The sequence below is a fragment of the Cuculus canorus genome, chromosome 3, assembly GCF_017976375.1.
Source record: "Cuculus canorus isolate bCucCan1 chromosome 3, bCucCan1.pri, whole genome shotgun sequence".
In the NCBI taxonomy this organism is placed as follows: Eukaryota; Metazoa; Chordata; class Aves; order Cuculiformes; family Cuculidae; genus Cuculus; species Cuculus canorus.
In genome coordinates, this window is record NC_071403.1 from 9,408,698 (window position 1) to 9,420,678 (window position 11,981).

Sequence of the window (11,981 nt, forward strand, 5' to 3'; positions counted from 1 at the left end):
TAGTCCTGCTGGCCCCACTATTTCTAATATAAGCCAGGATGCTATTGGCCTTCTTGGCCACCTGGCACTGCTGCTTTCAACCAGCATCCTCAGGTCCTTCTCTGCCAGGCAGCTTTCCAGCCACACTTCCTCAAGCCTTTAGAGCTGCATGGAATTGTTGTGACTGAAGTGCAAAACCCAGCCCCTAGCCTCATTAAATCTCATACAATTCACCTCAGCCCTGTTTAGATCCCTCTGCAGAGCCTTCCTACCCTCAAGCAGATTGAACCTCCCACCAAATTTGATGCCATCTGCAAACTTACTGAGAGTACACTTGATCCTTTTGTCCAGGTCATTGGTAAAGTTATTAAACAAGATGGACCTAAACATTGAGCCTTGGGAACACCACTTGTGACTGGCTACCAACTGGATATAGTTCCTTTCACTACATCGCTCTGGGCTCAGCCAGTTGGTTTTTTACCCAGTGAAGAGTACACCTGTCCAAGCCATGAGCTGCCACCTTCTCTAGGAGAATGCTGTGGGAAACAGTGTCAAAGGCTTTACTGAAGTCCAGGTAGATAACATGCACAGCCTTTTCTTCAACCACTACGCAGGTCACCTTGTCGTATAAGGAGATCAAGTTGGTCAAGCAGGACCTACCTCTCATGAACCCATGAACCCAAAACTGGGGGCTTTTTTTCAGTGGCAAAAAGACAAATACTACTATAGGCTTAGTGCTATCGATGCAAAGTTACAGATGTCTCTTTTCCTAACATAGGTGATAGCACTATGTATAAGAGTTTTTACTAAGGTGAATTAAAACCACTGCACATCTATTATCAGCTGTGACTTGTCTGCAGACATGAGGCGTTTTTCTAAGTGCAACAAGCATACCATAGTCAGTGACAGATAGCAAATGAATGCAGTGGTCGAAAAAAAATTGTTGGACAAAAGTTTCAATCAAGAAATCATTCTTTTTACCACAACTTCGGTTAAACAGTTATCTTATTGCAAGGTACAATAAGGCTTCTCAGATGTTCATGCTAGAAAAAACACAGCAAAGAGTATATGCTTTCTATGCCTTACATCTTTCTAAAAGTTCTGTTTTAAAAGGGAATGTATCTGCATGCACATCTTCAGATGACTAAGAGCAAGATAGATATACAAGCTATCCTTAATGTATTCTGCGCAATACTCTTAAAATTACCCATGTGTCTTTCAAGCAGATCTTTGTATACAATCTTTACAGTCTTTGAATTAATGATTCCTCTTCGTAAACACAACAATAATCATGCCACAAAGACCAGGGATTTTGAGTAGTTTGTTTTAATTATTAGTAAGGAAGCAGTGACTTAGAAGGCTATGTCCTCTTTTGGATTTTGAGTTGATTAAAAGTAACTTTTGAACAAATAAATAGAGCTGAATGGACTTAGAATGAAATGTTGATTCATAATTTGTATTATGAAGTTCCACACAGTATGCTTCGATTTACTGATGTCCACATGCATTGAGAGTAAAGCCTACTCATTTTCATAACTAGAACCTTGCCCAATTTAATTTTGTCAGCTGAAAGATACCCTTCCAATCTTTGCAAGTGGTTACTTGCATTTAGAGAGATTTGCTATGGTTATAAAAGCCTTGATAATAATTTGAGAGGTTAGAGGAAAGCTATTGCACAAAATCCTCAAAATTATCTCTATAACTGATTCATTATTGAAAAGCAAATGTATGTATGATTCCAGCATGTGTATACTTGTACTTACATAATCATGGACTCATAAAGACATTTAGGTTGAAAGGACCCTTAAAGATCACCGAGTCCTACCCTTAATATAACACTGCCATGTTCACCACTAAACCACGTCCCTAGGCACAGCATTTACACATCTTTTAAAAGCCTCCAGGGATGACGACTCCACCACTTTCCTGGGCAGCCTGTTCAAGTGCTTGATAACCCTTTCAGTGAAGAAATTTTTCCTAATATACAGTCTGAACCTCCCCTGCACAACTTGAGGCCATTTCCTCTTGTCCTATCACTTGTAATATATATGCATGCATGAATGCGTATTTGTGAATGGTTCTGTATACACACACACACATGCACATAGACTTTTAAAGTGCTATGTACTGGGTCCAGCCCTGTTCAATGTCTTTATCAATGACCTGGATGAAGGCACTGGTGAGACAGCACCTTGAGTATTGTGTTCAGTTCTGGACCCCTCACCACAAGAAGGACATTGAGGCTCTGGAGCGTATGCAGAGAAGAGCAACGAAGCTGTTGAGGGGGCTGGAGAACAAGTCTTATAAGGAGCGGCTGAGAGAGCTGGGGTGGTTTAGCCTGGAGAGGAGGAGGCTGAGGGGAGACCTTATTGCTCTCTAAAACTACCTGAAAGGAGGTTGTGGAGAGGAGGGAGCTGGGCTCTTCTCCCAAGTGACAGGGGACAGGACAGGGGGGAATGGCCTGAAACTCTGCCAGGGGAGGTTCAGGCTGGATATCAGAAAAAAATTCTTCACGGAAAGAGTTATCGGGCACTGGCAGAGGCTGCCCAGGGAGGTGGTCGAGTCACCTTCCCTGGAGGTGTTTAAGGAACGGGTGGATGAAGTGCTTAGGGACATGGTTTAAGGGAGTGTTAGGAATGGTTGACTCAATGATCCAGTGGGTCCTTTCCATCCTGGTGATTCTATGATTCTATGCTCATTAGATGGTACTGTCTCAGCCCTGCATCTGTGGATATATAGTTCTTTTTTATTTTGGTTTTTTTTCCTGATAACATTCTTGCTGTGTTATTACGGCCCGTTGTAACAGCAGCAAAGCCTACGTGTATGCCACATAAAGACAGAGGAAAATAGGTCTCTTTACAAAGGTTCTCAATATCAGCTCCTGAAGATTTATCAATTTAATATATAATACAGTGAGACTGTACATTGTATGCAGTCCTACCTTTCATCACCTCTTGATATTAAAATCTGCTTCAATACCATAAAAGACCTTTCTACCTACACACTTAGGTACAAGCCATGTACACAGTCATGTCTATCATTTCCATAGAAATAGCCATTCACAATTTTGAACAGAGAGAATGTTTTTCTTCATCTAAATTGCATCTAGCTACTGTGGAAGCTGGTCACTGATTTCTTCAAGTGCATCTCTGGCATAATCAGGAGGGAGAGATTTGGTTGAACTTCTCTGCTTCCATCTCCAGTTTTTGCCACGATATTGTAACTTGGTAGGAGTGAAAAGGAAAGAGAAGATTCTGCTTCGAAGTTAGAACAAAATATCAAAGGTTATTTGGCTTATCTCTAATAGGTCAGAATGGGGATCTTAGACAACATATGATCTCAGTAGTGCATAGCAAAGGTATATTGTAGTACTACACCCACAACTAAATAGGGTAAATCCCTTTCAAGAAGACAGTCATGTCCAGGTATGAGACTTACACTGCTGATTTCAGGTGAATAAGTGGAAACCCACAGCAGAAGAAAGTGCAAGGGGTTTTATTTGCTTTATGTCCATAGACTCATTAGTAAATAATAACTGTTATAACATATCCCCCATTCTGCTTCATTGGTTTCCTGTTCATTACAACACAACTTCGCCAAAATATTCAAATAGTTGTAAATCAGGTTTGATGGTGCACGTAAATGCTGAATTAAGAGCTTGTCTGTGCAAGGAATCCATCCAGAAAAAAAACCCAAACAAAACCAAAACAAATAAGCTATTCCTGAATGATTCTCAATATGCATGCTTTTATTTTAGAACAATTATTCCCTTATTACCTTACTTTTTTTTTTTTTTTCTGAAATAAATATCCAAAAAGTCATTCTTTCTGGGTCAGTTTGTTCGGATAAACTCTAATTTTTAAAATGATAAAATAGAAAATTTGAATTTTGCAGATGTTTTTAAACATAAGTTATTTTACACTCAGGAGACTAGTCACCCCACAGACCATTACACTGCGCATGAATGAAACTTTACTTCTACTCAAAAGGTTTTCACAAGGTATAACATTGAAAACGTTATAAATGTCATTGTAATAAATTTCACTACGTCCCTGCCATCTGCAGTCTTTTGCATTTGGCTGCAAGCAGGAAATAATTTTGAAGAACTGAAGCAAAATTTCTTTATTTGATTGGGCTTATGTGAGGGCACAGAAAACAAAAACTGAGATGTTTTATTTTTTTAATAGCATGGTGCTGTTATACATCTACCCATTGCAAGGTGTCTTTTGCTAGCCTGACTCTTCCTGTGTTTTGGCACTCTTCCACAATTCCCCTCTATTTATCACTGTATGTACATTCAGTTTTGAAGGGCTCTGCAGGGAGATCCACACTTCAGCTGTGATTTCTTTGGGTGTTTCATTGTCATCTAGATTGCATGTTTGTAAGGTTTATGGCACTTAAAACTACGTAGGCTTTAAAACCTTATTTTCCAATGCTGAAAAGCTGCTTAGTATTTTAGATTAGCAGCATATTAGTGGGATAAGCTACTCTGAAACACATCAAAGCATTTGATATGACTTTATAGCAACATAATTGCAGCAATAGGGTCGGTAAGTGTGATAGTCTGAAAACACAAGCAAGGCAAGGTATGTGGGAAGTAAAGAAGATTTTAATATATCATTTGATATATTTGGATTAAACACAAAGTTTTATGTAGTCTTTCAACTGTGTCTGAAATTGAATTTGTTTCTGTCGCAGCTACATAAATTAATTTAATAATAAAACTCTCTGCAAGCTTACATTACGAACGTCAACATATCTGTTTTTCTTGTTACAGCTACCCACAGTGCTAGTTTTTCCAAGTGCCCCTTACTTTGTCTTTCTTAGATCCCAGGAACTTCTTCTGTTGTTCAGAAGAAATGGAAGCCTCTGCAGTCCTCAGCACAGCCCCGAGGGCTGGGACAATCAACAAAGTCAAAGATTAGTGCTGTGGCAGCTGAAATAAAACAGATTCGTGCAAGAAGAAAAACAGCACGTATGCTAATGGTTGTCCTCCTGGTTTTTGCACTTTGCTATCTACCAATTAGCATCCTCAATGTCTTGAAAAGGTAAAGTTTATCCCAGAAGGTAAACACTTGGTAAAACTTTCTGTCTAAAAACGATCCTCTGTTACACAATTTCTCTTTTTTCTGGCAGATACTTTTGAGGGTTAACTTACTTATTCCACAATAGACACCTGGAAATTAAGTATACAGTTGCAAGGAACAAATATACCTAAGCTATTCACAGTATTTAAACTAAAGGCCGGATTGTGGAACCCTTATTAGCAAACTCTTCCTTATGAAATAGTCTAGCCTGTCTTCTCATTAAAGCCTGTCACTTATATGGGATTACAGTTTGTTTGCTGCAAATGCACATATGGAAGTGAGAAACATTTCATTTTTAAGGAATAGTTTTAAGTAGAATATGGAGGTTTAAATACATCCCATTCAATTCTGGCACTTTCTTGAGGTCTAATTTAAGTACTTTTCATCCTCAGGTCCCATGGTGGGCAATGCAAAGAGGTAGAAGTATTTCCAGAGGCAATGCAGAGGAATTACAGAGGTTGCCTCTACTACAGTAGCAGTGTACGCCTGTAGTTAGATTCTCACTTAAATGGCAAAAAATTAGATGTAAGGAATCTGGGCAAATCAGCTTTCTCTGGGGCACAGAAGCTGGTGCTGCGGCCTCAGGTTTTGGGCCAGTTCAGTGCCTTTCTAACTCCAGAGTTGCTTTTTATTGGAGAACGGGCCTAGAGCCAGGAACCTCAATGACTTGAACAGGACAAAGCGTCTTTTCCTGTCATTTTTTGGCTTATCTAATACCCATTGACTTTGGTATTTAACAGAAAAGCCTTGCATCTCTCCTATTGCAAATTAAAGTACTTGTGGTCTCTGTTGTGCTAACCCACCAAAAACGGAGGCTGAGGGATGGAGAGAGAACTTTATTGGCTCAAAAAGCAAGCAGTGTTGAATCAGATTTTCTGTGATACTGCAAATAGATCATCAGAGATAAAATTCGGCTGGAAATTGACAAATCTTTTTCTATGATTTCTAATTTTGCCATCTTTCAGGTTTGCTTTTCTTTTTCTATAGGGTCTTCGGGATGTTTAATCATGCTGATGACAGAGAAACTGTATACGCCTGGTTCACATTCTCACACTGGCTTGTATATGCAAACAGTGCAGCCAATCCTATTATTTATAACTTCCTCAGTGGTAAGTTACCATCACCTAGAATTTGAATTTAATGTATAGTTTGAAGGTAATGAGCCATAGCAAATAAGATTAATGACTGTGTAACACCAGCCCAGCTCCTCCAGTGGGAACTAGATCCTCTTCTTGGAACGAGTTGCCTGGTGTATCTCATTACCTTTAGGCTGTCTACCTATAACTAAACTAAACAGTGCTAGGGCCTGAGTCCAAGTGCTGGGATTTGACTGTCCATGCTATTGATTTGGTAGAGAAGTCCCTGGCATGACTTTGGTCTGAAACAATTACCATCCCCCTAAACACTCCCCAAATATTGTCTGGGAGGCAGCACAGGCTACCAAACGGCCCTAGTTGGCATTTTATATGCAGATAGTGGGTTTTGAAGGCTGCGAGTCTTTAATAGTACTTCCATGACCAGACTGTGCCAACTATGTTCAAGGCCAACAAACCAGACAGGATGCTGTTTGATTATTAGTATAGATTTGTCTTACTTTGTATTTGTCTTATTTGGCCGTGGAGAGCAGAATCAGGACTTCAACTCATACCACTGAAGCCAAATACAGGGGCAAAAAAATCTGTTGATCTTCACTACACATTTGCCCATTGTAGGTTTTTTTGTGGTGTGTAGTGTGAGGATGATCTGAAACATTTCCTCAGAGACCTGAGACCCAGCAGCAGATTAATGGACTGTTGAATGCTTTGAATCTTCTTTAAAATATATTCAAGATGAAATACAAATTAGCCATGCCATCTTCTTTCACATGTCAAGTAATGATTCAGTCGTTTAAGCCTACGATTACTCAATTACTTGTTTTTGTTAGATAAGTTATTAATCAACATGACATGATTTCATAAATCATTCTAGTTTGCCCACTCTATCTAGCCAAGAATAATGTAGGTTTCATACCATAGCTCACATATCTTCTTACAAAGGTTATATTTTTTCTGTCTTTCTCCAATATACTGAAATTGTGATTTCCTACTTCTACATTAGAAGAGCAGATTTAGATTGCTGGTTTTTTTTTTCTAATCTATAAAGTTTGTTGAAATTGTGTTTCAATTGTAAGTGTGTTGAAATTGTGTTTATAGCACAATTCTTTCACGAGTCTTTTTTTTTTTTGTGATTGACAGGGAAATTTAGAGAAGAATTTAAAGCAGCATTTTCTTGTTGCATCTTTGGCATTCGTGGGCACCATGACGAACGGCTCACCAGAGGTCGTGCCAGTACAGAGAGCCGGAAATCCTTGACAACCCAGATCAGCAACTTTGATAACATTTCAAAACTTTCAGAACACGTTATATTGACCAACATAAACACACTTCCAGCAAATGGTACTGCACCTATTACCCACTGGTAGTACACTTGTCCCTACGTCTTTTGATGCTGTGTGTACAACAATTCTTGAAGCTGCACACAATGCAGTTGAAAGAATGTTGTATACAATTAAGAACTGATTGTAAGAAAAGTAATTTCAATAAATATTTTATAGAATATGCTACAATTTGGATGATACATTGATGAAACAATATTTAACCTCACTTATTTCAAAAATTTAGTTGCATTTTTTATATAAATATTTTCTTTGGATCTCTGTTTCCTTTAGCCTCCTATGTAAATAAAGAACAGGTACAACTGCAAGTATGAAAATCATTTTCCCTGGAATCATAGAATCATTAAGGTTAGAAAAGGCCTCTAAGATCACCAAGTCCAACCAAGTGTTTATAAACAGCTGTATTCTACTCAGAAATAATTATCTACACTTGTGGTCTATTTTATAACAAATATTATTACCAAAATTGGGATACAGATTGAACTACCCGAATGTCCTTGACTATTTCAAATTATCTGTTTACCATGCAATCTGGTGTGGATTGGGCTGATCAAATAAGAAATTAACACAAATCTGTTTTCTCACATTTTCTGTTCTTTTTCCTGTTGGGTGGGTTATTGTGTCTATTCAGGAAAAGTCAGGAAGCCACTCTTGATTTTTCTCAATCACAAGTTGATGAGCAAATGAAAACAGTCTGAAATGAAAGGCAGAAGTTGTTCAAGCTTTTCCAATCTGGGTAATTACTGAAAAAAATGTGCAGTTCCCTGGCTTTGTGAATAGATGGAAAATGGCATATGTTTTATTATTTGACATATGGGATTATATTATATGTTATAACCTAGTAAGACTTTGCAAGGGACTGCAAGTAGAGGATTCATCCCTCTTCTAGGCATGTGAATGTTTATTGTCTAGAGGTTTTCTCAGACACTATAGGCTAGGACACTATGAGAAACTATACATTTATAGCAGAGAAACTGGTGTCTCCTAACACAGCTAATCTGTTTCTAAAATATATATCTGAAAAGAATTAAGTAAAGTATATCTGAAGGAGTACTATAGAAGAAATGTGGCTTTTTTCCCTGAATTCAGCTTGGTCTTCTCCTCAGTAGTGTTGCCATTCCTATATGTATGGTATAAGTAAGATTACAGCCATGAAACTCAGATGACAATGTGGCTGTAGATGGTGTTTTATTCTGTATCTATTTTTTGTCATCACTCCCTTGTCTGTGCCTGTCCCGTGCTCATGGCAGGGAGGCTGAACTAGATGATCTTTCAAGGTCACTTCCAAACCAAGTCATTCTACGATTCCATGACTGACTTGTACACAGGGAGCTGTAGTGCTCTGCTGGCCACAATGGCATCTGGATAAGGAACCACAGGGCAATTTACCAAACGGTGAACATTAAATAAGCAGTAAAACATAGTAAAAATATTTAAAACTAAGAAAACTCAAGGTTTGTGCATCAATCACTCAGCGAGCCAGTCAGTTACCGGCTACAAACAGTAAAATCACCTTAAAATCTTTATTTTATCTTGCAGGTATCCCAACTACACTCAGCCCATTGAAATCAGGAGAACTGCATCTCCACATACCAGGGATGAACATGACTTCAAATTTAGATGAAGCTGTAAGTGTTTCTGTAGAAGACACTGGCAACACACGGAATGCAGAGTGGGACAAATTCGTCCCTAGCGTAACTAAACTTACCTCGATGGAGTTACAACAAGGATGACTTTGGCTCAATACAGGTGATACAACCAGAGAATGGCACAAGCTTTTAGCCGTGTTACAGACTACAACTGGACCAAGGAATTCCTGCAAAATGACTGCCTCTCCTATTTTTTCTCAGTTTTACAGAAACCTATTTACCTCAGTATGAGCTAAAGAACATGTCTTTACAAGTCTTTTTAAAGATTCGATTGTATCATACTTTGTAAATACTGTAGATATTTATTTTTATATATTTTAGATGCCGTGGAATGTTCTAAAATGTATCATATAAAGGACTCTACGTATTTGAAAGAAGTCTCAAACATCATTTATTTATATCTTATTTCTATGAATGAGTGACTTAACAAGGAATGCTTACTTATGCACTAGTGATATTTTGGAATTACTTTGCACTTCTTTTTCTGCTAATTCACTTCTAGTAAATTATTCTTTCATTATGGAAATTTCTCATCAGATTGCTTTTGGGAGATTCCAGGCTGCCTTTTCTAAGCACATACATGCTTCTATGATGTGAAACCAAAGTTCTGCAAGTCGTAAGGGATTTCATAAGGTTACATGAAATAGCTAATTTCTTTTTCTTCAGACTCGAGTGCCTCAAAAGTAACTACTTAAATAAAACTTACATGATGCTTAAAGGTGCTATAATCTCTACATTCCTACTCAGGCCAATAGGAATAAAAAGTGTCGGCACCTCTGAAGGACAGGACATTTTAATTTTGGTAGCTCATCTTAGTCTATAATAACTACCAAGTGTTGTTCCAGAAGATCTCTGAGAATCTTTAAAATAGAAAACATTGGTTATCTTACTTGCTTAGATGATTTCTTTCTCAGCTGCCATTTAACAATAATGATACAAGCAATTAAGAGATTTATATACCAAGAAAATGTTGACTTTTCAACAAATAAAATAAAATGTTTCTCTCTTGGTATTATAGAAGTTCTATCTCTTTGGACCAGCGGATCAAGTACTTACTTGTCTGTTTTCCATCCATGAAAAAAGCTCTCTGGCCTGGGGCTTCCTAACATTCTTTGTAATTCTTCTTAAAGAAGGAAGATGATGCATCACTGGAGACTTAATCTAGTAAGGGAATGTGGCCTAGAGAGAGGCTAATCTATAAGAACCCAAGCTACAATCTCCCTGGGGCACTATTCTTGCATTTCAGTTAAGATTTTTCTAAGGGAAAGGTAAGCTGGGAGGGAGGACTTGTTATTCAGTAAAGAGCAGTTGACATCGTAGAAAGAAGACATTCTCACAAATTCAGATGTTTCTGAAAAGCCAATTATTCATAGTCAAGGTGTTATTTGATTAACTCATGTAAATATTTTTCTAGGTTTTGTTTTGACCTAATGTCATGTGATGTACTGTCTATCATGACCGCTACAGTTTTATGAAATGATTAATCACTTTAGGCTTTAGCCTTTCCCAACAGCTGTTTTACTTAACATTGTTGCCATTACTCCAAGTTTACGTAGGTGTAAAGCGAGAAGGAAAAAAATGCATTTGCTTGGATATTAAAGTTTTCTATTTCTATTAAAAGAGAAAAAGTTAAATATTCTTTTTCTATTAAAAAAGAATAAGTAGAAATACCTAAATGGAGAAAATGTTTAAGCATCAAGTAAAACCATAGGAATTCCTATATCCCTATGTGTAAACTTAATTCTTGGGTGTAGCTGTTATGCCATTGTTATTTCAAGAAACTATTTTACTTTGACTCTTCTAAGAAAAAAAAAGACAAATAACTGTGAAAAGTACAGCAGGATTTTTTTTTTCATAGCTGTGGCAATTCCTGTGCCATTAGAAAGTTGCTTTTCAGCCACAGGAAAAGATAGTAGTATTAAACTGTGTGAAACAAGATATAACTTTTCTATATCATTTGAAAGGATTGGACAAACAGCTGCTGAATGAAAACATTACAGAAATGGGAGAATGGAATTTGAAAACCCTAATTTTTTTCTTTTGTTTTGATATAAGTGAATTAAAATTAAAAGAATTGCTAACTCCTATAGTAATCTAGATGCAAAATAATTATCAGTAATCATTTAATTATGCCATACTCAAGCCACTGCTGAATTAATTATTTCAAAATTTTGCAAACCTATATTTCATTTCATAAAATGCACTTCTATCAATGCTTAAGGAAAAACATAAGCAGCATCTTTCTAGGGGGGCAGATAGTACCTGCCAACTCAAATTATCTTCTTTTTGCTGCTACCTGAATGCCAGTGGGATAAATTGTGTTAGTTAATCTGAGGTGAGGACACCACTAAAGGTCATGGGCAGTGTTGGACTCCTGCAGGTCTCCTGTGACATGTTAAAAATTGAGGTTCTGGCCTTAATTTTCTCTTTTGTAAGAGAAAAATGTCTCCTTTGTTCTCTTTTCTTATTTTCACTGAAATCTCAAAAATTTTAATATTCCAGCATTCCTAGGAATTTTTTTTAGCTATAACTTTCATTTAACAGTACTTTTTGTGTGGAGAATATAAATAAAAGATGAGACATTCATTGACAAATGATCCTATGTTTTTCTCTGGCCACAATTTTGTTGAGTAAATACCATATCTTTCAAATACAACTGATGTGATCAGAACTCTATGTAAAATTTGAAATTCTAAGGATAGGTAGAAAGTGCTATCAAATTCTTTACAGATAATATGGTTATCAAGCTTAAGATTTGATTATTCTGAGGAAAAGATTTTTTATTCAAAAATTTGAATTTTTTTAAAATAAATATTTTTTATGCAAATAATC

The 11,981-nt window shown here is 37.1% G+C and overlaps 1 protein-coding gene across 1 annotated transcript in view; it reads left to right on the forward strand.

The window, feature by feature from the left end:
* HCRTR2 (hypocretin receptor 2) overlaps positions 1-10,835 on the forward strand; it is a 37,198-nt gene extending 26,363 nt beyond the window's left edge. The window contains exons 5-8 of the mRNA XM_009567776.2: positions 4,807-5,027; positions 6,054-6,175; positions 7,301-7,501; positions 9,040-10,835. Of these exons, the coding sequence (XP_009566071.1) occupies positions 4,807-5,027; positions 6,054-6,175; positions 7,301-7,501; positions 9,040-9,233 (738 nt within the window). The 3' untranslated portion in view covers positions 9,234-10,835. The remainder of the gene's footprint in view (positions 1-4,806; positions 5,028-6,053; positions 6,176-7,300; positions 7,502-9,039) is intronic.
* The last annotated feature ends 1,146 nt before the right edge of the window (positions 10,836-11,981 follow it).